General features: G+C 41.9%; 1 protein-coding gene across 2 annotated transcripts in view; it reads left to right on the top strand.

Moving 5' to 3' along the window:
• Positions 1–22576, top strand: part of LOC121540760 (mitochondrial glutamate carrier 1-like) — a 43511-nt gene extending 20935 nt beyond the window's left edge. For both annotated transcript variants that reach the window (XM_041849832.1, XM_041849831.1), the window contains exons 7-11: positions 2837–2897; positions 12737–12881; positions 13531–13685; positions 13966–14041; positions 20469–22576. In XM_041849832.1, coding sequence (XP_041705766.1) covers positions 2837–2897; positions 12737–12881; positions 13531–13685; positions 13966–14041; positions 20469–20616 — 585 coding nt within the window. In that variant the 3' untranslated portion in view covers positions 20617–22576. The remainder of the gene's footprint in view (positions 1–2836; positions 2898–12736; positions 12882–13530; positions 13686–13965; positions 14042–20468) is intronic.
• Positions 22577–23484: the final 908 nt, after the last annotated feature.

Genomic DNA, 23484 nt, shown 5'->3' on the forward strand with positions numbered 1-23484 from the left:
AGCACAACTGTCTGGTCTCCACAACATAACCACTATGTCTAGTCTAGGTGTCCACAACATAACCACTATGTCTAGTCTCCACAACATAACCACTATGTCTAGTCTCCACAACATAACCACTATGTCTAGTCTAGGTCTCCACAACATAACCACTATGTCTAGTCTAGGTCTCCACAACATAACCACTATGTCTAGTCTAGGTCTCCACAACATAACCACTATGTCTAGTCTAGGTGTCCACAACATATCCACTATGTCTGGTCTAGGTCTCCACAACATAACCACTATGTCTAGTCTCCACAACATAACCACTATGTCTAGTCTAGGTCTCCACAACATAACCACTATGTCTAGTCTAGGTCTCCACAACATAACCACTATGTCTAGTCTAGGTGTCCACAACATATCCACTATGTCTGGTCTAGGTCTCCACAACATAACCACTATGTCTAGTCTAGGTCTCCACAACATAACCACTATGTCTAGTCTAGGTGTCCACAACATAACCACTATGTCTAGTCTCCACAATATAACCACTATGTCTGGTCTAGGTCTCCACAACATAACCACTATGTCTAGTCTAGGTCTCCACAACATAACCACTATGTCTAGTCTCCACAACATAACCACTATGTCTGGTCTAGGTCTCCACAACATAACCACTATGTCTAGTCTCCACAACATAACCACTATGTCTAGTCTCCACAACAAACCACTATGTCTAGTCTCCACAACATAACCACTATGTCTGGTCTCCACAACATAACCACTATGTCTAGTCTAGGTGTCCACAACATAACCACTATGTCTAGTCTCCACAACATAACCACTATGTCTAGTCTCCACAACATAACCACTATGTCTAGTCTCCACAACATAACCACTATGTCTAGTCTCCACAACATAACCACTATGTCTAGTCTCCACAACATAACCACTATGTCTAGTCTAGGTCTCCACAACATAACCACTATGTCTAGTCTAGGTCTCCACAACATAACCACTATGTCTAGTCTAGGTCTCCACAACATAACCACTATGTCTAGTCTCCACAACAAACCACTATGTCTAGTCTCCACAACATAACCACTATGTCTAGTCTCCACAACATAACCACTATGTCTAGTCTCCACAACATAACCACTATGTCTAGTCTAGGTCTCCACAACATAACCACTATGTCTAGTCTCCACAACATAACCACTATGTCTAGTCTAGGTCTCCACAACATAACCACTATGTCTAGTCTACACAACATAACCACTATGTCTGGTCTCCACAACATAACCACTATGTCTAGTCTAGGTCTCCACAACATAACCACTATGTCTAGTCTAGGTCTCCACAACATAACCACTATGTCTAGTCTAGGTCTCCACAACATAACCACTATGTCTAGTCTAGGTCTCCACAACATAACCACTATGTCTAGTCTCCACAACATAACCACTATGTCTGGTCTCCACAACATAACCACTATGTCTAGTCTAGGTCTCCACAACATAACCACTATGTCTAGTCTAGGTCTCCACAACATAACCACTATGTCTAGTCTAGGTCTCCACAACATAACCACTATGTCTGGTCTAGGTCTCCACAACATAACCACTATGTCTAGTCTCCACAACATAACCACTATGTCTAGTCTAGGTCTCCACAACATAACCACTATGTCCAGTCTAGGTCTCCACAACATAACCACTATGTCCAGTCTAGGTCTCCACAACATGTTGTCTGCAGCTTCTATGAAGGACAGAGAGCTCTGGCATGTCATCATTAGGAACATAAGGAAGTTAGCAACACAGCAGGTGATCAACTATTCAACAGTCTTCCTGGCCAGACAGAGACTGTGGGAAGAGACTAAAGTATTCTCTAGCTGAGCTGTACTGGAGGTATCAGCCAGATAAAGCATTTCAGGTCACTGGACCAGGAGCACAGTGTGTGTATTTGTGTGCGTTTTGTACGTGTGTGTGTGTGCGTGAGAGAGGGAAAGCGTGAGTGTGTGTGTATCTGTGTTAGGAGTGTAGTAGTCAACCTAACCGTCCATTAGGTCAAAGACAGCTAGCTCAGAACAGCCCAGGGAACAGTAGATTAGATTAGGAGGACCAACTGGCCATCTCACCTTTAATCCCGTTATCCAGTTACTACAGCCTGGATTACACAGGGAAAACAAGGGTGGATATTAGTTAATGGTGTCCGTAGTGTGGTCTAGCTCCTGGACTAATTGGTAACATAAATAGGAGTTAGTCAGTTGATAGCTGTTAGCACGTTGATGTCCGGTAGGTTCTAGCTAGCTTCTGGACCTATTGATTACACTGCGGAGTTGCTAATGCTAGCTATTAGCTGTAAGGAGGTTGAATGTCTTTGCTATTAACAGGCTCTCATCGTAAAGCAGACTTTTAACCATTGCTCTAGTGTAGTGCTGATGTAGCTTACATGGAGTCTTGAGTAATAAAGGCCTACATAGGATCTTAATTTGACCAGTTTCTCACAGCAGGAAAATAATCCTGCAGCAACAGGAAATATGAGTTATTGTGTGGATTATAAATAATGGACATTTTTGTAAGGGTTGATATGATCCATTTTTAGTTAGGGCAGATCAAGTCTGAAATTATATAAAGTGGACATTACAAACTTTAGAAGCCTGTTTAAACCTTGAATACACTACAAGTTTGCATTTCCTGCTGTGCGGGAAATTTCCTGCAACAACAGGGTGGTCAAATTAAGATCCTTCACCTGTATCTATCCCCCAGAAAATATCCCACCCCTGGTTATAACACCTTATCAAATGTTCCTGTCAGATATTTTCATCTTGTATTTGTGTTTATCCCCACAGGTTATCGTCACAACTCCTATGGAGATGTTGAAGATTCAGCTTCAAGATGCTGGGAGAATTGGTAAGAGAGAGATGGAGGAGAATCTGTAAGAGATTTAAAGAGATGGAGGAGAATCTGTAAGAGAGAGATGGAGGAGAATTGGTAAGAGAGAGATGGAGGAGAATTGGTAAGAGAGAGATGGAGGAGAATCGGTAAGAGAGAGATGGAGGAGAATTGGTAAGAGAGAGATGGAGGAGAATTGGTAAGAGAGAGATGGAGGAGAATTGGTAAGAGAGAGATGGAGGAGAATTGGTAAGAGAGAGATAGAGGAGAATCTGTAAGAGATTTAGAGAGATAGAGGAGAATCTGTAAGAGATTTAGAGAGATGGAGGAGAATCTGTAAGAGATTTAGAGAGATGGAGGAGAATCTGTAAGAGAGAGGTGGAAAAGAATATGTAAGAGATTTAGAGAGATGGAGGAGAATCTGTAAGAGAGAGGTGGAAAAGAATATGTAAGAGATTTAGAGAGATGGAGGAGAATCTGTATAAGATTTAGAGAGATGGAGGAGAATCTGTAAGAGATTTGGAGAGATGGAGGAGAATCTGTAAGAGAGAGATGGAGGAGAATCGGTAAGAGAAAGATGGAGGAGAATCGGTAAGAGAGAGATGGAGGAGAATCGGTAAGAGAGAGATGGAGGAGAATCGGTAAGAGAGAGATGGAGGAGAATCGGTAAGAGAGAGATGGAGGAGAATCGCACTACCCTCTGTAGCACCTTGTGGTCGGAGGCCGAGCAGTTGCCATACCAGGCGGTGAGTCAACCAGTCAGGATGCTCTTGATGGTGAAGCTGTAGAACTTTTTGAGGATCTGAGGACCCATGCCAAATCTTTTCAGCCTCCTGAGGGGGAATAGGCATTGTCGTGCCCTCTTCACGACTGTCTTGGTGTGTTTGGACCATGATAGTTCGTTGGTGATGTGGACACTAAGGAACTTGAAGGTCTCAACCTGCTCTACTACAGCCCCGTCGATGAGAATGGGTCGTGCTCAGTCCACTTTTTTTCCCCCTGTAGTCCACGATCATCTCCTTTGTCTTGATCACGTTGAGGGAGAGGTTGTTATCCTGGCACCACACGGCCAGGTCTCTGACCTCCTCCCTATAGGCTGTCTCATCGTTGTTGGTGATCAGGCCTACCACTGTTGTGTCATCGGCAAACTTAATGATGGTGTTGGAGTCGTGCCTGGCCATGCAGTCATGGGTGAACAGGGAGTACAGGAGGGGACTGAGCACGCACCCCTGAGGGGCCCCCGTGTTGAGGATGTGTTGTTACCTACCCTTACCACCTGGGGGCGGCCTGTCAGGAAGTCCAGGATCCAGTTGCAGAGGGAGGTGTTTAGTCCCAGGGTCATTAGCTTAGTGATGAGCTTTGAGGGCACTATGGTGTTGAACGCTGAGCTGTAGTCTATGAACAGCATTCTCACGTAGGTGTTTTTTTTGTCCAGGTGGGAAAGGGCAGTGTGGAGTGCAATAGATATTGCATCATCTGTGGATCTGTTGGGGCGGTATGCAAATTGGAGTGAGTCTAGGAACTTGAAGCTCTCAACCTGCTCCATTACAGCTGATGATGGTGTTGATGTGAGACATGACCAGCCTTTCAAAACACTTCATGGCTACAGATGTGAGTGCTACGGGTCGGTAGTCATTTAGGCAGGTTATCTTAGTGTCCTTGGGCACAGGGACTATGGTGGTTTGCTTGAAACATGTAGGTCAGGGACAGGTTGAAAATGTCAGTGAAGACACTTGCCAGTTGGTCAGCGCATGCTCTGAGTACACGTCCTGGTCTGCTTGAAACATGTACAGTACAGTGCCTTGCAAAAGTATTCATCCCCCTTGGCGTTTTTCCTATTTTGTTGCATTACAACCTATCATTTAAATGGATTTTGATTTTGATTTCATGTAATGGACATACACAAAATAGTCCAAATTGGTGAAGTGAGGTAAAAAAAATAACTTGTTTCAAACAATTCTAAAAGAATATGTAACGGAAAAGTGGTGCGTGCATATGTATTCACCCCCTTTGCTATGAAGCCCCTAAATAAGGTCTGGTGCAACCAATTACCTTCAGAAGTCACATAATTAGTTAAATAAAGTCCACCTGTGTGCAATCTAAGTGTCACATGGTCTGTCACATGATCTCAGTATATATACACCTGTTCGGAAAGGCCCCAGAGTCTGCAACACCACTAAGCAAGGGGCACCACCAAGCAAGCGGCACCATGAAGACCAAGAAGCTCTCCAAACAGGTCAGGGACAAAGTTGTGGAGAAGTACAGATCAGGGTTGGGTTATAAAGAAATATCCTAAACTTTGAACATCCCATGGAGCACCATTAAATCCATTATTAAAAAATAGAACGAATATGGCACCACAACAAACCTGCCAAGAGAGGGCTGCCCACCAAAACTCACGGACCAGGCAAGGAGGGCATTAATCGGAGAGGCAACAAAGAGACCAACAATAACCCTGAAGGAGCTGCAAAGCTCCACAGCGGAGATTGGAGTAGTTGTCCATAGGACCACTTTAAGCCGTACACTCCACAGAGCTAGGCTTTACGGAAGAATGGCCAGAAAAAAGCCCTTGCTTAAAGAAAAAAATAAGCAAATACGTTTGGTGTTTGCCAAAAGGCATGTGGGAGACTCCCCAAACATATGGAAGAAGGTACTCTGATCAGATGAGACTAAAATGTAGCTTTTTGGCCATCAAGGAAAACGCTATGTCTGGCGCAAACCCAACACCTCTCATCACCCCGAGAACACTATCCCTACTGTGAAGCATGGTGGTGGCAGCATCATGCTGTGGGGATATTTTTCATCGGAAGGGACTGGGAAACTGGTCAGAATTGAAGGAATGATGGATGGTGCTAAATACAGGGAAATTCTTTAGGGAAACCTGTTTCAGTCTTCCAGAGATTTGAGACTGGGATGGAGGATCACCTTCCAGCAGGACAATGACCCTAAGCATACTGCTAAAGCAACACTCGAGTGGTTTAAGGGGAAACATTTACATGTCTTGGAATGGCCTAGTCAAAGCCCAGACCTCCAATTGAGAATATGTGGTATGACTTAAAGATTGCTGTACACCAGTGGAACCCATCCAACTTGAAGGAGCTGGAGCAGTTTTGCCTTGAAGAATGGGCATAAATCCCAGTGGCTAGATGTGCCAAGCTTATAGAGACATACCCCAAGAGACTTGCAGCTGTAATTGCTGCAAAAGGTGGCTCTACAAAGTATTGACTTTGGGGGGGTGAATAGTTATGCACGCTCAAGTTTTCTGTTTTTTTGTCTTATTTCTTATTTGTTTCACCCCCCAAAATATTTTGCATCTTCAAAGTGGTAGGCATGTTGTGTAAATCAAATGATACAAACCCCCCAAAAATCCAATTTAATTCCAGGTTGTAAGGCAACAAAATAGGAAAAATGCCAAGGGGGGTGAATACTTTCACAAGCCACTGTAGGTATTACAGACTCGGCCAGGGACAGGTTGAAAATGTCAGTGAAGACACTTGCCAGTTGGTCAGCGCATGCTCGGAGTACACGTCCTGGTAATCCGTCTGGCCCTACGGACTTGTGAATGTTGACCTGTTTAAAGGTCTTACTCACATCGGCTACGGAGAGCGTGATCACACAGTCATCCGGAACAGCTGATGCTCTCATGCATGCTTCAGTGTTGCCTGCCTCGAAGCGAGCATAGAAGTAATTTAGCTCGACTTGTAGGCTCGTGTCACTGTGCAGCTTGCGGCTGTGCTTCCCTTTGTAGTCTGTAATAGTTTGCAAGCCCTGCCACATCCGACGAGCATCAGAGCCGGTGTAGTACGATTCAATCTTAGTCCTGTATTGACGCTTTGCCTGTTTGATGGTTCGTCGGAGGGCATAGCAGGATTTCTTATAAGCGTCCAGGTTAGAGTCCCACTACTTGAAAGTGGCAGCTCTACCCTTTAGCTCAGTGCGGATGTTGCCTGTAATCCATGGCTTCTGGTTGGGGTATGTACGCACAGTCACTGTGGGGACGACGTCATCAATGCACTTATTGATGAAGCCGGTAACTGATGTGGTGTACTCCTCAATGCCATCGGAAGAATCCCGGAACATATTCCAGTCTGTGCTAGCAAAACAGTCCTGTAGCTTAGCATCTGCGTCATCTGACCACTTCCGTATTGAGCGAGTCACTGGTACTTCCTGCTTTAGTTTTTGCTTGTGAGCAGGAAACAGGAGGATAGAATTATGGTCAGATTTGCCAAATGGAGGGCGAGGGAGAGCTTTGTACGCGTCTCTATGTGTAGATTAAAGGTGGTCTAGAGTTTTCCTCCATTCATTGCCCAATAAAACCCCACAGTAGAGGTGTCTTAATACCCATAAAACCTAGCGGTCAAACAGGAAAATGGTTCCAATCATTTTTCCACCATTCATTTTTCCCATAAGGGATTTAAGAAACACTTACATAAGGGCTGTGTTTCGTATAGGCTTACCCTAGCGTGACGTTTTGATAACCATGTAAATCGGTGACTTTGATCAATATATTCGGCTCTATTTACTCGGATTCAAAAATGCTAATTATTATCAAGGTCGACTTCATTCAAAACTACAAATCCCTGCAAGCTCCTACACGTCATCTCTAGATGACACCTTTGCTAACAGGTATTGTGTCAATTTAAAAGTGGCATAAGGCAGTTCACAGAATTGTCCATTTAAAGAAATGTAGCCAATTTATTCAATACAACATTAGTTAATCCAGAGATTCTTACCTCGATTCGGCAGTCTCGTCCAGATCATCATGGCATTTGTAGTTCTTTATGATAGCCACATTAGCAGCTAATTAGCATACAGGCGAATATATTGATAAAAGTCACCTTGTCCTACTTACAAAGCACCCATTTTTATCATAGGTACACTTCAACTGTGAGAGACGGAATCTAAAACAAAAATCCAGAAAATCACATTGTATGATTTTTAAGTAGTTAATTTGCATTTTATTGCATGACATAAGTATTTGATACATCAGAAAAGCAGAACTTAATATTTGGTACAGAAACCTTTGTTTGCAATTACAGAGATCATACGTTTCCTGTAGGTCTTGACCAGGTTTGCACACACTGCAGCAGGGATTTTGGCCCACTCCTCCATACAGACCTTCTCCAGATCCTTCAGGTTTCGGGGCTGTCGCTGGGCAATACCGACTCTCAGCTCCCTCCAAAGATGTTCTATTGGGTTCAGGTCTGGAGACTGGCTAGGCCACTCCAGGACCTTGAGATGCTTCTTACGGAGCCACTCCTTAGTTGCCCTGGCTGTGTGTTTCGGGTCGTTGTCATGCTGGAAGACCCAGCCACGACCCATCTTCAATGCTCTTACTGAGGGAAGGAGGTTGTTGGCCAAGATCTCGTGATACATGCCCCCTCCATCCTCCCCTCAATACGGTGCAGTTGTCCTGTCCCCTTTGCAGAAAAGCATCCCCAAAAAATGATGTTTCCACCTCCATGCTTCATGGTTTGGATGGTGTTCTTGGGGTTGTACTCATCCTTCTTCTTCCTCCAAACACGGCGAGTGGAGTTTAGACCAAAAAGCTCTATTTTTGTCTCATCAGACCACATGACCTTCTCCCATTCCTACTCTGGATCATCCAGATGGTCATTGGCAAACTTCAGACGGGCCTGGACATGCGCTGGCTTGAGCAGGGGGACCTTGCGTGCACTGCAGGATTTTAATCCATGACGGCGTAGTGTGTTACTAATGGTTTTCTTTGAGACTGTGGTCTCAGCTCTCTTCAGGTCATTGACCAGGTCCTGCCGTGTAGTTCTGGGCTGATCCCTCACCTTCCTCATGATCATTGATGCCCCACGAGGTGAGATCTTGCATGGAGCCCCAGACCGAGGGTGATTGACCGTCATCTTGAACTTCTTCAATTTTCTAATAATTGCGCCAACAGTTGTTGCCTTCTCACCAAGCTGCTTGCCTATTGTCCTGTAGCCCATCCCAGCCTTGTGCAGGTCTACAATTTTATCCCTGATGTCCTTACACAGCTCTCTGGTCTTGGCCATTGTGGAGAGGTTGGAGTCTGTTTGATTGAGTGTGTGGACAGGTGTCTTTTATACAGGTAACGAGTTCAAATAGAAAATGTGATTTTCTGGATTTTTGTTTGAGATTCCGTCTCTCACAGTTGAAGTGTACCTATGATAAAAATTACAGACCTCTACATGCTTTGTAAGTAGGAAAACCTGCAAAATCGGCAGTGTATCAAATACTTGTTCTCCCCACTGTAGGAATGCTACCAAAAATAATTTAATGAAACTGGTTACAATTGATGGAGTAACCCATGATTCACCAAATTATATTTTGAAGGAAGAAACAAAGTACTTTAAGCATATGTTTTCTTTTCAGTCGCCTCCATCTCCTCTAACTGAAGCTAATTGTAGAGATGTTTTTTCTATTGATAATGTCAAATTAACAGCCACACAGAAAGACTCATGTGAAGGTGAAATTACAGAGGAGGAACTTCTGGATGCAATTAAAGACTTTAAGTCTGGGAAAACTCCAGGGTTGGATGGCATACCAGTCGAGGTATACCAAACCTTTTTTGATATACTAAGAGGACCGTTATTAGCATGTTTTAACCACTCCTATGTAAATGGTAGATTATCTGACACTCAAGAAGAAGGTCTGATCTCATTATTACTGAAACAGGATACAAGTGGAAAATATAAAGATCCAGTCCATTAAAATTGGAGGCCCCTTACACTTCAGTGTTGTGATGCAAAAATTCTAGCAAAATGTATAGCACATAGAATTAAAAAGGTATTGTCGGATATTATTCATTCTAATCAGACAGGTTTTTTACATGGAAGATACATTGGAAATAATATAAGACAAGTATTGGAAACAATAGAACACTATGGAAAATCTTGGAAACCAGGCCTGCTATCCATAGCAGACTTTGAAAAGGCATTTGATAAAGTATGACTGGGGTTTATATATATAAATTATATTATTTCAATTTTGGAGAATCTCTTATAAAATGGGTCAAAATCATGTATAGTAACCCTAGGTGTAAAATAGTAAATAATGGCTATTTCTCCGAAAGTTTTAAACTGTCAAGAGGAGTGAAACAAGGTTGTCCTATCGGCATATCTATTTATTGTGGCCATCGAGATGTTAGCTATTAAAATCAGATCCAACAATAATATCAGGGGATTAGAAATACAGGTCTTAAAAACAAAGGTGTCATTGTACACAGATGATTCATGTTTTCTTTTAAATCCACAACTAGAATTCCTCCACAGCCTCATAGAGGATCTAGATACATTTTCTAACCTTTCTGGATTACAACCAAATTATGACAAATGTACTATATTACGTATTGGATCACTAAAAAATACAATTTTTACATTACCATGTAGTTTACCAATAAAATGGTCTGATGGTGATGTGGATATACTCGGAATATATATCCCAAAGGAAATAAATGATCTCACTTCAATACATTTTAATAGAAAGTTAGCAAAAATAGATAAGATCTTGCTACCATGGAAAGGTAAATACCTGTCAATTTGTGGAAAAATCACCCTGATTAACTCTTTATTATTATCCCAGTTTACCTATTTGCTTATGGTCTTGCCTATGCCTAGCGAACAGTTTTTTAAATTATATGAGAAAAAAATATTCCATTTTATTTGGAATGGCAAGCCAGACAAAATTAAACGGGCCTATTTATATAACGAATATGAATTCGGAGGACAGAAGTTATTAAATATTAAAGTATTAGACCTATCACTAAAAGCTTCAGTCATACAAAAGTTATACTTAAATCCGAACAGGTTCTCTAGCAAATTAGTATGATTGTCTCACCCAATGTTCAAGAATGGCCTTTTTCCCTTTATTCAGATTACAACCACTCACTTTCAGTTATTTGAAAAGGAAATAATCTCCCAAATATCACTATTTCTAAAACAAGCCATAGAAAGTTGGTTGCAATTTCAATTTAATCCTCCAGAAACGACAGAACAAATAATGCAACAAATATTGTGGTTAAACTCAAATATACTAATTGACAAAAAACCTTCTTTTTTTTTTGACAAAATCTTTAAAAAAGTATAATCTTTGTAAATGATATCATCGGTAGGACTGGTGGAGTTATGTCGCACATGCAGCCAACTAAAACATATGGAAATGTCTGCTCTACCCAAAATTACAAGCAAATAATTGCAGCCTTACCGCAAAAATGGAAGAGGAAAGTGGAAGGGGGAGAAAGTAAGGAATGTCGGCCTTGCATTAAAGAACATAATTGGTTAAGGAAAACTGTGATAAATAAAAAAGTATATCAGTTTCATTTAAGGACCAAAGGATTGACAGCCGTCCCATATAGATTGCAAAATAGTTGGGAAGAGATTTTTGACGTACTGATCCCACGGCATAGTGTTTATGAACTGATATGCAAAACGACACCGGATTCAAAACTTAGAATCTTTCAATTTAAATTATTATATAACATTCTTGCTACCAATAGAATGTTATTTATATGGGGGATACAATCTTCCCAGCTCTGCAGATTTTGCTGCGAAGAGACAGAATCATTAGATCATTTGTTTTGGTACTGTCCATTTGTAGCTTGTTTTTGGACACAGGTCCAGGAATGGCTAAAGGATTGCAATATTTACCTGGAGCTAACCTTGCAGATAGCATTACTGGGTGATCTGAAAAGTCATAGTCAATCGATCAATAACATAATAATACTTTTAGCAAAAATGTTTATTTTCAATTCACAATCTGTAGAAACAATGAGAATAGAAAGGTTCAGAACTTTTGTAAGACATCACAGTACAGTTGAAATATATATGGCAAATATAAATCCTATATGGATGGTGTTAAGAGATAGATGGGAGGTGTTGAATGGAATTGAAGGATGGGACTAATAACAACTAACAACAAATAATAACAAGATAACTAATAATGTAAGCATACTGTGTCCATAATAAGTATATAGGTTGTATGTTGGGAGCTTTTGTGAAAGAGCACAGTTAGAAAGATATGGCATATAGAAGCAAACCGGATGGACATCATGAAAATGATCGGAGAGGTTGAGAGTAGAAGAAGTTCAGGAGAAAAAACAAACAAAATAGAATTATTGTAAAATTGACTGTGTCCGTAAAATATAGATAGTAAGTATAAGCTAGAAGTAGAGGCCTAAGCATTGTTGTTCACTAGTTTACTCCAAGGAGGGAAAGGGTGGTGGGGTTGGAAAGTAATGAAGGGGAATATATATATACATTTAAAGGATATGTATGTATGTCTGTGTGTATGTGTGTGTGTATGTGTGTATGTGTGTATATGTGTATATGTGTATATGTATATATATGTGTATATTATATATATATATATATATAAACATGGGGGATTGGAAGTGATGCAGACAATTACATTGATAGAAGTTACAATCTATCTGCAATATTAAGCTGATCTACCCCCCAAAAAATTAAAATTAATAAAAAAGCCTACACAAAACACAGCCCTTATTTTAAGTGTTTCTAAAATGTCCTATGGGAAAAATGCACGGTGGAAAAATTATTGGAACCATTTCCCCGTTTGAACGCTAGGTTTTATGGGTATCATGACTCATACTGCGGTACTCTATGGGATTATTATTCCTATCTCCTCCTTTCTGTAATATTTCTGGGAGCTGAAATATGGATAAATGCTGCCCTCTGTGGTCAATAATGGAATCACAGGCTGTTGACCTGCTAGTAAATAACCCTAATAAAGACTTATCTTCTCATAATAATCTGGCCTAAATAAATACCAGCAAACTAGTTAAGATATATAGACAGACAGACAAATAGAGATACCACAGCAAGTGCGATCTAACAACATGCTCCCCCCAGAGGCCCAGAGGAAGCTGATGCCAGAGACAGTAGTACCGGGGGCCGTCCCGACCAAGTCCCCCACCGCCATGCAGCTGACCAGGGAACTACTGAAAGAGAAGGGCATCGCTGGGCTGTACAAGGGTCTGGGGGCCACACTGCTCAGGTAGGGCTAGATACAAGACCCTGCTCTGAGACACTACATAACACTATATACAAGACCCTGCTCTGATACACTACATAACACTATTTAGAGACATGCTCTGATACACTACATAACACTCCCCTCTCCCTTCTCCTCTCCTCTCCTCTCCTCTCCCCTCTCCCCTCCCCCCTCCCCTCTATTTAGAGACATGCTCTGATACACTACATAACACTATTTAGAGACATACACTGCTCTGACCACCAAGCACTACACCACTCTAGACTCTAGCATTGTCTTAACTTGATTCCTTGTGTCCTCTCTCCTTGCCTCCTCAAAATGCTTTGGAGGAGAAGGTCCGAGACAAAGTGACCTTAGATCTTCTCCTCCAGGATGGTTTGAGAAGGAGTCGAGGAAAGAGGATGCAAGGAATCAAGGAAATACAACTACAGTCCATCTATAAAGACACAGACACAATGCTCTGTCCACAATGCTGAGGTATGACAATATGATAAACTCTACTCTGCTGATTTCTCATTCTCTGATTCCTCTCTCCTTTCCTCCCCTCCACCCCTCCCTACCTCTCCTCTCCTCTCCTCTCCTCTCCTCTCCTCTCCTCTCCTCTCCTCTCCTCTCCTCTCCTCTCCTCTCCTCTCCTCTCCTCTCCTCTCAGGGATGTTCCGTTCTCCATCATCTACTTCCCTCTGTTTGCCAACCTGAACACCCTGGGGAAGAGAGGAGCGGAGGGCCCCGCCCCGTTCTATGTGTCCTTCCTGGCAGGCTGTCTGGCTGGCAGCACTGCCGCTGTGGCTGTCAACCCTGTAGATGGTGAGACATAATATTATAATATACAGTATATAATTAATAATACTGCAGTAATATGGGCTGGCATCACCGCCACTGTGGCTTTCAACCCCCAATCTAGATGGTGAGACATGGGACTTGCTTTAGAATGTCTTATAACTTCTTATGAGACGCTAGAATGTCATACAATAAGGCTTATACTTTTTTTCTGTATTTAGTCTGGATCTTAAATCAACCATATATATTCTTAGTTGCATCCGTGTGTGTTGTAGTGTTTAACATGGTGTTGTTTGTGTATTTACAGTGATAAAGACCAGAATCCAGTCCATGAACAGAGGGAGTACAGAGGAAACTTACAGCGGGGTGACTGACTGTATCAGGTAATCTCAAATTGCGCCAACACATGTTAACTAGGCTAGTTTACAACATCTTGATTCCTAAAAGGATCTTTGTCAGATGAAGATTGTTTCAAGGATTGAAATGTTTTAAACTACTTTTTTTTTTATGCCCGGCAACCCCTAAATTTGAGATGTGCATTGGGGCACTTCAGGTTTTTTCGCTCTCAGAATCAACTGTGATTACTATAGCTTTAACTATGCTTTGTGGAAAGGAACTTTTTCTGCTTCTTCCAGGGAACAAATAGCTAATTTGGAGGATCTGTATTCAACTATTTTAATACAAATCTCAGAAAGTAACTACTTTGGATTGTCTGCCTTCAACTAATGGCAGGGCTGTATCTGGAACTGCATGTTGAAGATAGAAGTAGAATGAATAGAGCACACAATCTCTACTATTCCAATCTATCTGATAGTCATATTTGATCTACACAATACATTTCTATCAGAACATTCTGTAAATGTCCATTCTCCTGAATATTGCCCCAGGTGTACATTATCAAGTCAAATAAATTAAACCAATGATATTTTGTACAGATAAGTAAGTATACATAAGTTGTGATGCTCAACTACTGAATGGCTCGTTCAACATGCCTCTGAAAAAGTTGAAAGCAGCAATTAATTTTATGATACCTGAAGATACTGCAATTTAATTCAAAGCCATTTGCAAACATTGCAAACAGCAAGTTGGATGCTTAGCTAAAACAACCTGGAACCTCTTTGTCCATCTGAGGGTGTGTTCCTGTTCACTCAGAGTACAAACTAACATGATTTTCCAACTACCTTGATGATCTACTTACTCAAACTAACATGATCTACTTACTCAAACTAACATGATTTACTTACTCAAACTAACATGATTTACTTACTCAAACTAACATGATTTACTTACTCAAACTAACATGATTTACTTACTCAAACTAACATGATTTACTTACTCAAACTAACATGATTTACTTACTCAAACTAACATGATTTACTTACTCAAACTAACATGATCTACTTACTCAAACTAACATGATTTACTTACTCAAACTAACATGATTTACTTACTCAAACTAACATGATTTACTTACACAAACTAACATGATTTACTTACTCAAACTAACATGATTTACTTACTCAAACTAACATGATCTACTTACTCAAACTAACATGATTTACTTACTCAAACTAACATGATTTACTTACTCAAACTAACATGATTTACTTACTCAAACTAACATGATTTACTTACACAAACTAACATGATTTACTTACTCAAACTAACATGATCTACGTACTCAAACTAACATGATTTTCCACCTACCTTGGCTGTAGTTGATTCAAGAAGGCAGTTTTGGGATATTTAGTTTCGACACTTAACATCCATATTGTGTTACTGTTCGCGTTCTCAGTAACACTTGACGTAAAACTGTTCTTGTGTAATTAAAAACTGTAATTAATCACTTTTGGAGCAACATTTTATTAGCATGTTGTTACATAATATTTTGGTAATTGCATTTTAATTGCATAGCAATGAGCTGAGAGTTTTTGTAGCTGCTGTATTTGAGGAATAGCGACAGTTCCTTCTCCCACTTATGTAATAACTCCATTACTATGCAATTATAAAGACATTTCCAAAGTCCTATGTAACGACAATGTTGCTATTGTAATAATCACAAAGTTACTACACATGTATAAGAACTGGATGTCAAGTGTTATTGTGTTTCCTTATGTCACTCATTATGTACATATATATATTATTTATTTTTCTTCTATTTTGGGGGTAGATCAGCTTAATATTGCAGATAGATTGTATCTTCTATCAATGTAATTGTCTGCATCACTTCCAATCCCCCATGTTTATATATATATATATATATATATATATATAAATACAGTGGGGGAAAAAAGTATTTAGTCAGCCACCAATTGTGCAAGTTCTCCCACTTAAAAAGATGAGAGAGGCCTGTAATTTTCATCATAGGTACACGTCAACTATGACAGACAAATTGAGATTTTTTTTCTCCAGAAAATCACATTGTAGGATTTTTAATGAATTTATTTGCAAATTATGGTGGAAAATAAGTATTTGGTCACCTACAAACAAGCAAGATTTCTGGCTCTCACAGACCTGTAACTTCTTCTTTAAGAGGCTCCTCTGTCCTTCACTCGTTACCTGTATTAATGGCACCTGTTTGAACTTGTTATCAGTATAAAAGACACCTGTCCACAACCTCAAACAGTCACACTCCAAACTCCACTATGGCCAAGACCAAAGAGCTGTCAAAGGACACCAGAAACAAAATTGTAGACCTGCACCAGGCTGGGAAGACTGAATCTGCAATAGGTAAGCAGCTTGGTTTGAAGAAATCAACTGTGGGAGCAATTATTAGGAAATGGAAGACATACAAGACCACTGATAATCTCCCTCGATCTGGGGCTCCACGCAAGATCTCACCCAGTGGGGTCAAAATGATCACAAGAACGGTGAGCAAAAATCCCAGAACCACACGGGGGACCTAGTGAATGACCTGCAGAGAGCTGGGACCAAAGTAACAAAGCCTACCATCAGTAACACACTACGCCGCCAGGGACTCAAATCCTGCAGTGCCAGACGTGTCCCACTGCTTAAGCCAGTACATGTCCAGGCCCGTCTGAAGTTTGCTAGAGTGCATTTGGATGATCCAGAAGAGGATTGGGAGAATGTCATATGGTCAGATTAAACCAAAATAGAACTTTTTGGTAAAAACTCAACTCGTCGTGTTTGGAGGACAAAGAATGCTGAGTTGCATCCAAAGAACACCATACCTACTGTGAAGCATGGGGGTGGAAACATCATGCTTTGGGGCTGTTTTTCTGCAAAGGGACCAGGACGACTGATCCGTGTAAAGGAAAGAATGAATGGGGCCATGTATCGTGAGATTTTGAGTGAAAACCTCCTTCCATCAGCAAGGGCATTGAAGATGAAACGTGGCTGGGTCTTTCAGGAGTGGCTTCGTAAGAAGCATTTCAAGGTCCTGGAGTGGCCTAGCCAGTCTCCAGATCTCAACCCCATAGAAAATCTTTGGAGGGAGTTGAAAGTCTGTGTTGCCCAGCGACAGCCCCAAAACATCACTGCTCTAGAGGAGATCTGCATGGAGGAATGGGCCAAAATACCAGCAACAGTGTGTGAAAACCTTGTGAAGACTTACAGAAAACGTTTGACCTGTGTCATTGCCAACAAAGGGTATATAACAAAGTATTGAGAAACTTTTGTTATTGACCAAATACTTATTTTCCACCATAATTTGCAAATAAATTCATTAAAAATCCTACAATGTGTTTTTCTGGATTTTCTTTTCTCATTTTGTCTGTCATAGTTGACGTGTACCTATGATGAAAATTACAGGCCTCTCTCATCTTTTTAAGTGGGAAAAACTTGCACAATTGGTGGCTGACTAAATACTTTTTTTCCCACTGTGTATATATATATAGTCACACTCCAAACTCCACTATGGTCAAGACCAAAGAGCTGTCAAAGGACACCAGAAACAAAATTGTAGACCTGCACCAGGCTGGGAAGACTGAATCTGCAATAGGTAAGCAGCTTGGTTTGAAGAAATCAACTGTGGGAGCAATTATTAGAAATGGAAGACATACAAGACCACTGATAATCTCCCTCGATCTGGGGCTCCACGCAAGATCTCACCCTGTGGGGTCAAAATGATCACAAGAACGGTGAGCAAAAATCCCAGAACCACACGGGGGGACCTAGTGAATGACCTGCAGAGAGCTGGGACCAAAGTAACAAAGCCTACCATCAGTAACACACTACTCCGCCAGGGGACTCAAATCCTGCATTGCCAGACGTGTCCCCACTGCTTAAGCCAGTACATGTCCAGGCCCGTCTGAAGTTTGCTAGAGTGCATTTGGATGATCCAGAAGAGGATTGGGGAGAATGTCATATGGTCAGATGAAACCAAAATATAACTTTTTGGTAAAAACTCAACTCGTCGTGTTTGGAGGACAAAGAATGCTGAGTTGCATCCAAAGAACACCATACCTACTGTGAAGCATGGGGGTGGAAACATCATGCTTTGGGGCTGTTTTTCTGCAAAGGGACCAGGACGACTGATCCGTGTAAAGGAAAGAATGAATGGGGCCATGTATCGTGAGATTTTGAGTTAAAACCTCCTTCCATCAGCAAGGGCATTGAAGATGAAACGTGGCTGGGTCTTTTAGCAGACAATGATCAAACACACCTCCCGGGCCAGGAGTGGCTTCGTAAGAAGCATTTCAAGGTCCTGGAGTGGCCTAGCCAGTCTCCAGATCTCAACCCCATAGAAAATCTTTGGAGGGAGTTGAAAGTCCGTGTTGCCCAGCGACAGCCCCAAAACATCACTGCTCTAGAGGAGATCTGCATGGAGGAATGGGCCAAAATACCAGCAACAGTGTGTGAAAACCTTGTGAAGACTTACAGAAAACGTTTGACCTGTGTCATTGCCAACAAAGGGTATATAACAAAGTATTGAGAAACTTTTGTTATTGACCAAATACTTATTTACCACCATAATTTGCAAATAAATTCATTAAAAAATCCTACAATGTGTTTTTCTGGAATTTTTTTCTCATTTTGTCTGTCATAGTTGACATGTACCTATGATGAAAATTACAGGCCTCTCTCATCTTTTTAAGTGGGAGAACTTGCACAATTGGTGGCTGACTAAATAATTTTTTTCCCCACTGTACACATACATATTTGTTAGTCATTTTGAAGCTGCAGAAGTGATCTACTCTAATGCTGAGGGGATTCCATGTCCCTCATGTATCTAATTATAGGCTGTATTAAGATTCATATCTAAGAGCCCTCCAAACCAAATATTTGGCAGCCATCAAATCAATATTTTTTTGGGGGGGGGGGTTTTCAAATAACTTGCATATATTCAAATACCTTCAACTATTATTTGGTTTTCTGAGAGGTATTCAAAATACTTTTAAATACTTTCAGTCATGTTCGTTCATAGACGGGTCAGACCGGGTTCCTTTATTAACCCCCGCTCCTTCTGCTGCCTAACCAGCTCCTCTCGCCGTGCCTCTACTCCTTCCTTCTCCCTTCTCGCCTCCTGTAGCGCCTCCCTCTGACCGAAATACTCCTGCTCCCTCTGAACCAATAGCCCCCGTAACATGGTGGCCTCCTCTCCTAACCTGCAGACCCGCCCTTTAACGGCCTCCTGCTGCCTCGTCATCCACACCGTATGCCCCCCCCCCCCCAAAAAAAAATGTTCTTGGGGTTGCCTCTCGGGTCTTCTTCGTCGGCACTGTTGGCGCCGTTTCTCCTCTCTATACCGGGCCTCCACTGTCTCCTCCCAAGGACGGCGATCCATCCCAGCCTGAATCTCCTCCCAAGTCCAGGATCCCTTACCGTCCAGGATCTCCTCCCAGGTCCAGGCTGTCTGCTCCTGGACACGCTGCTTGGTCCTCGTTTGATGGGATCTTCTGTCACGTTTGTTCATAGACGGGTCAGACCAAGGCGCAGCGTGATATACGTACATGTTTATTTAAATGAATAAACAACACGACAAAACAATAAACCAACGAACCGTGAAGTCCAAGGCAGCGCAACACAACATACCTTAACACAGAACAAGATCCCACAACCCACTAGTGCCAATAGGCTGCCTAAGTATGGTCCCCAATCAGAGACAACGAGCGACAGCTGCCTCTGATTGGGAACCACACCGGCCAACATAGATCTAGACATACTAGATCTAAACATAGAAAATCACAACAAGGAATATACACAACCTGACTCAACATATAAGCGTCCTCTGAGTCAGGGCGTGACACTTTTCTGAGACTTTTATTTGAATATAAAAGATAATAGTTGCCTTTTAGTTAAAAATCTATATAAACTATATTAAATATATAAACTATATTAAATATATAAGCTATATTCGAATACCTTGAATATTTGAAAAGTTGGTAATTTCCAGTGTAGTTATTATTCAAGTACACTGTTGTTTTTTGTGTTTCATAGCACACATGGATTTGCAAAACAAATGTCCACTGGATTTATGGAAATAATGATGATATCATTCTGCTAGGTAGGCATAGGCTACTTTGTAGCTAGTTAACATTTAATTGAGAAGGTTTTTGGGAAAGCCTTTCCATCTACCAGATGACGGTTATCATTAGCATCGCTATATTTGTTCCTGTTCCATATTTTTTGGCGGCAACAATTTAGCAGCTGTGGTGCGTTGCCATATTCAGTTAAAACACATCATTAGTAACGAGGTAAAACTATTCACTGATATCTTGTTGCTAATCTGTGTTGCCCGTGTCTCTCCTCTCCTCTCCTCTCCTCTCCTCTCCTCTCCTCTCCTCTCCTCTCCTCTCCTCTCCTCTCCTCTCCTCTCCTCTCCTCTCCTCTCCTCTCCTCTCCCATCAGTAAAATCATGAAGAACGAGGGTCCCTCAGCGTTCCTGAAGGGGGCGTACTGCCGTGCCCTGGTCATCGCGCCCTTATTTGGTATCGCCCAGGTGGTCTACTTCTTCGGCGCGGGAGAATACATCCTCAGCTTCCTGCCTGGCAACTAAGTGACAAGAACATCAACCAATCAGATCTCTGCCTTTCCCTCCTCCCTTACAACATCACTAACTACATCATGCACCGACCGCACACCGATAGGATCCAGCATCCTATAGGATCCAGTCACTGATAGGATCCAGCCACCGGTAGGATCCAGCCACTGATAGGATCCAGCAACCTATAGGATCCAGTCACTGGTAGGATCTAGCCACCGGTAGGATCCAGTCACTGGTAGGATCCAGCCACCGGTAGGATCCAGTCACTGGTAGGATCCAGCCACTGGTAGGATCCAGCCACTGGTAGGATCCAGCCACCGGTAGGATCCAGCCACTGGTAGGATCCAGCCACCGGTAGGATCCAGTCACTGGTAGGATCCAGCCACTGGTAGGATCCAGTCACCGGTAGGATCCAGCCACCGGTAGGATCCAGTCACTGGTAGGATCCAGCAACCTATAGGATCCAGTCACCGGTAGGATCCAGCCACCGGTAGGATCCAGTCACTGGTAGGATCCAGCAACCTATAGGATCCAGCCACCGGTAGGATCCAGCCACCGGTAGGATCCAGCCTCCGGTAGGATCCAGCCACTGGTAGGATCCAGTAATAGCGCTCAACTATGAACGTCAACCTCCGCTCTCCCCAGGATGAATTCAGCGGGCCACAACACTGTGGAACGTTCAGATAGAAATATGTTGTGAAGAGCAAACATGCCGTCTCTGACATGTAGCCTAGCCTACAGTAAGGAATCATGTCAGCTCTATTTATGACATTTCTATCTGCAACTTTCCACAATGTTTACCTGCTGAATGTGACCCAACTCTCTGCCTCTCTTCAATTACATCGATGTGACCCAACTCTCTGCCTCTCTTCAATTACATCGATGTGACCCAACTCTCTGTCTCTCTTCAATTACATCGATGTGACCCAACTCCCTGCCTCTCTTCAATTACATCGATGTGACCCAACTCTCTGCCTCTCTTCAATTACATCGATGTGACCCAACTCTCTGCCTCTCTTCAATTACATCGATGTGACCCGACTCCCTGCCTCTCTTCAATTACATCGATGTGACCCAACTCTCTGCCTCTCTTCAATTAACATCGATGTGACCCAACTCCCTGTCTCTCTTCAATTAACATCGATGTGACCCAACTCCCTGCCTCTCTTCAATTAACATCGATGTGACCCAACTCTCTGCCTCTTTCCCTCACAACTACATCAATAGGATCCAGGAGATCACCTGTCATCATGAAATAAGGTTTTGATCACTACCACCAATTTGGGATTTATTTATTTTACCCTCTAGAGGTGAACAAGTTCCTGTTTGCCTCGTTCAGTGTCCCTGTTGTGTTGAATGTCATGTTATGGTTGTGAGCACACTAATAGGAACACTAGGATGTTGATTGCCAAGCTGCTTATGGTGGCAACACAAGATTCCAGTGGAATTGAAGCCACAAATATCATGTTCTCAAATGATGATCTTGTTTTTGATTTGAAATGTTTTCGTTTTAAAATGTGAGCGTGATTGGTGGTTACAGGGTAACCCTTTTGTCTGCATAGGGTGCTGCAGTTTTACAAGCAGCTATATATCGGTAGTTAGTTATCTCTGTCAGTGCAGCCGTAGCAGCAGAATGGTCATGATGACAACTATCAATCACATTTAACATCAACAACATATCTTGTAATAATATAAGTAGTCAAAAAATAGCTGATCCTAATGAAGAAGCAAAAAAGGCTGGAATAAGTTCTCAAGAAGACACAGGACCAGTTAGACAGATTACCGAGCAATGCTTTTTAACCCTTTACACTCGTGGGAATTAGTCTACATGGATAGGGCTACATGGAAATGTTTCTTACTGAATAAATATGAAAAGCAGATGCATAATCATGGTGGCAATTAAAAGGGAACAGTTTGGAGATTATGGGACCATTACTAGTCTGTCACGATCGTTTACGGATGAGACGGACCAAGGCGCAGCGTGATAAGTGCACATATTTATTAACGTACTGAACACGAACAAAACAACAAACAAACGATACGTGAAGTCCCAGGTAGACTAATAACATACCTATACGGAACAAGATCCCACCCAGACTGGTGCCAAACGGCTGCCTAAGTATGGTCCCCAATCAGAGACAACGAACTACAGCTGCCTCTGATTGGGAACCACACCCTGGCCAACATAGATCTACACGATCTAGAAACTCAAACATAGAAAACTAAACATAGAAACTACACACCCTGGCTCAACATTTCAGAGTCCCCAGAGCCAGGGCGTGACACAGACCCAAGGTGAGGACATAACAGTTCACCTGACAGAAGACTGAATCCAAACATTACACTGTTGATTTTATGTGCATTTTACATTTACTGTACTTTGTCACATTTGTTGATAATGAAATCTGAAAATACTCTGGATACATTCAGCGTAATTTTCTTCACAATAGACAAACACAGGCTCATTCTGTTCAGAACAACCCATGGTGTGACGCCACGCCATCTTGTAACTGTAAATCAAACACAAGTGATCATAAACGTTGACACTGTATATAACATGAGTTTTATGATTTGGAAATGTGAAGTGCACATTTGGACTCCGGTGTTTGGCTCGGTTATATGACATCAAAGCGGTATTTATTATAATCCTCAACGTCTCATCTTTCAAAACACATAGTCGTTTTTTTAATTTACAGCATTTTCTCTCACTCAGACAACAAAACATTAGCAAAAGTTGCCCAATTAGCAGTGCTGTCAGTCAAAACCCATACAGAGAGCGCTGTGAAGGACAGAGCCTGAGATCTGATGTCAGGTATAGCAATGTTACTGTACAGCCGCGTTCCAATTTCAGGCGCTTATTAGTGCCCAAATCTGCCATTT

This window comes from Coregonus clupeaformis, chromosome 26 (assembly GCF_020615455.1).
Source record: "Coregonus clupeaformis isolate EN_2021a chromosome 26, ASM2061545v1, whole genome shotgun sequence".
In the NCBI taxonomy this organism is placed as follows: domain Eukaryota; kingdom Metazoa; phylum Chordata; class Actinopteri; order Salmoniformes; family Salmonidae; genus Coregonus; species Coregonus clupeaformis.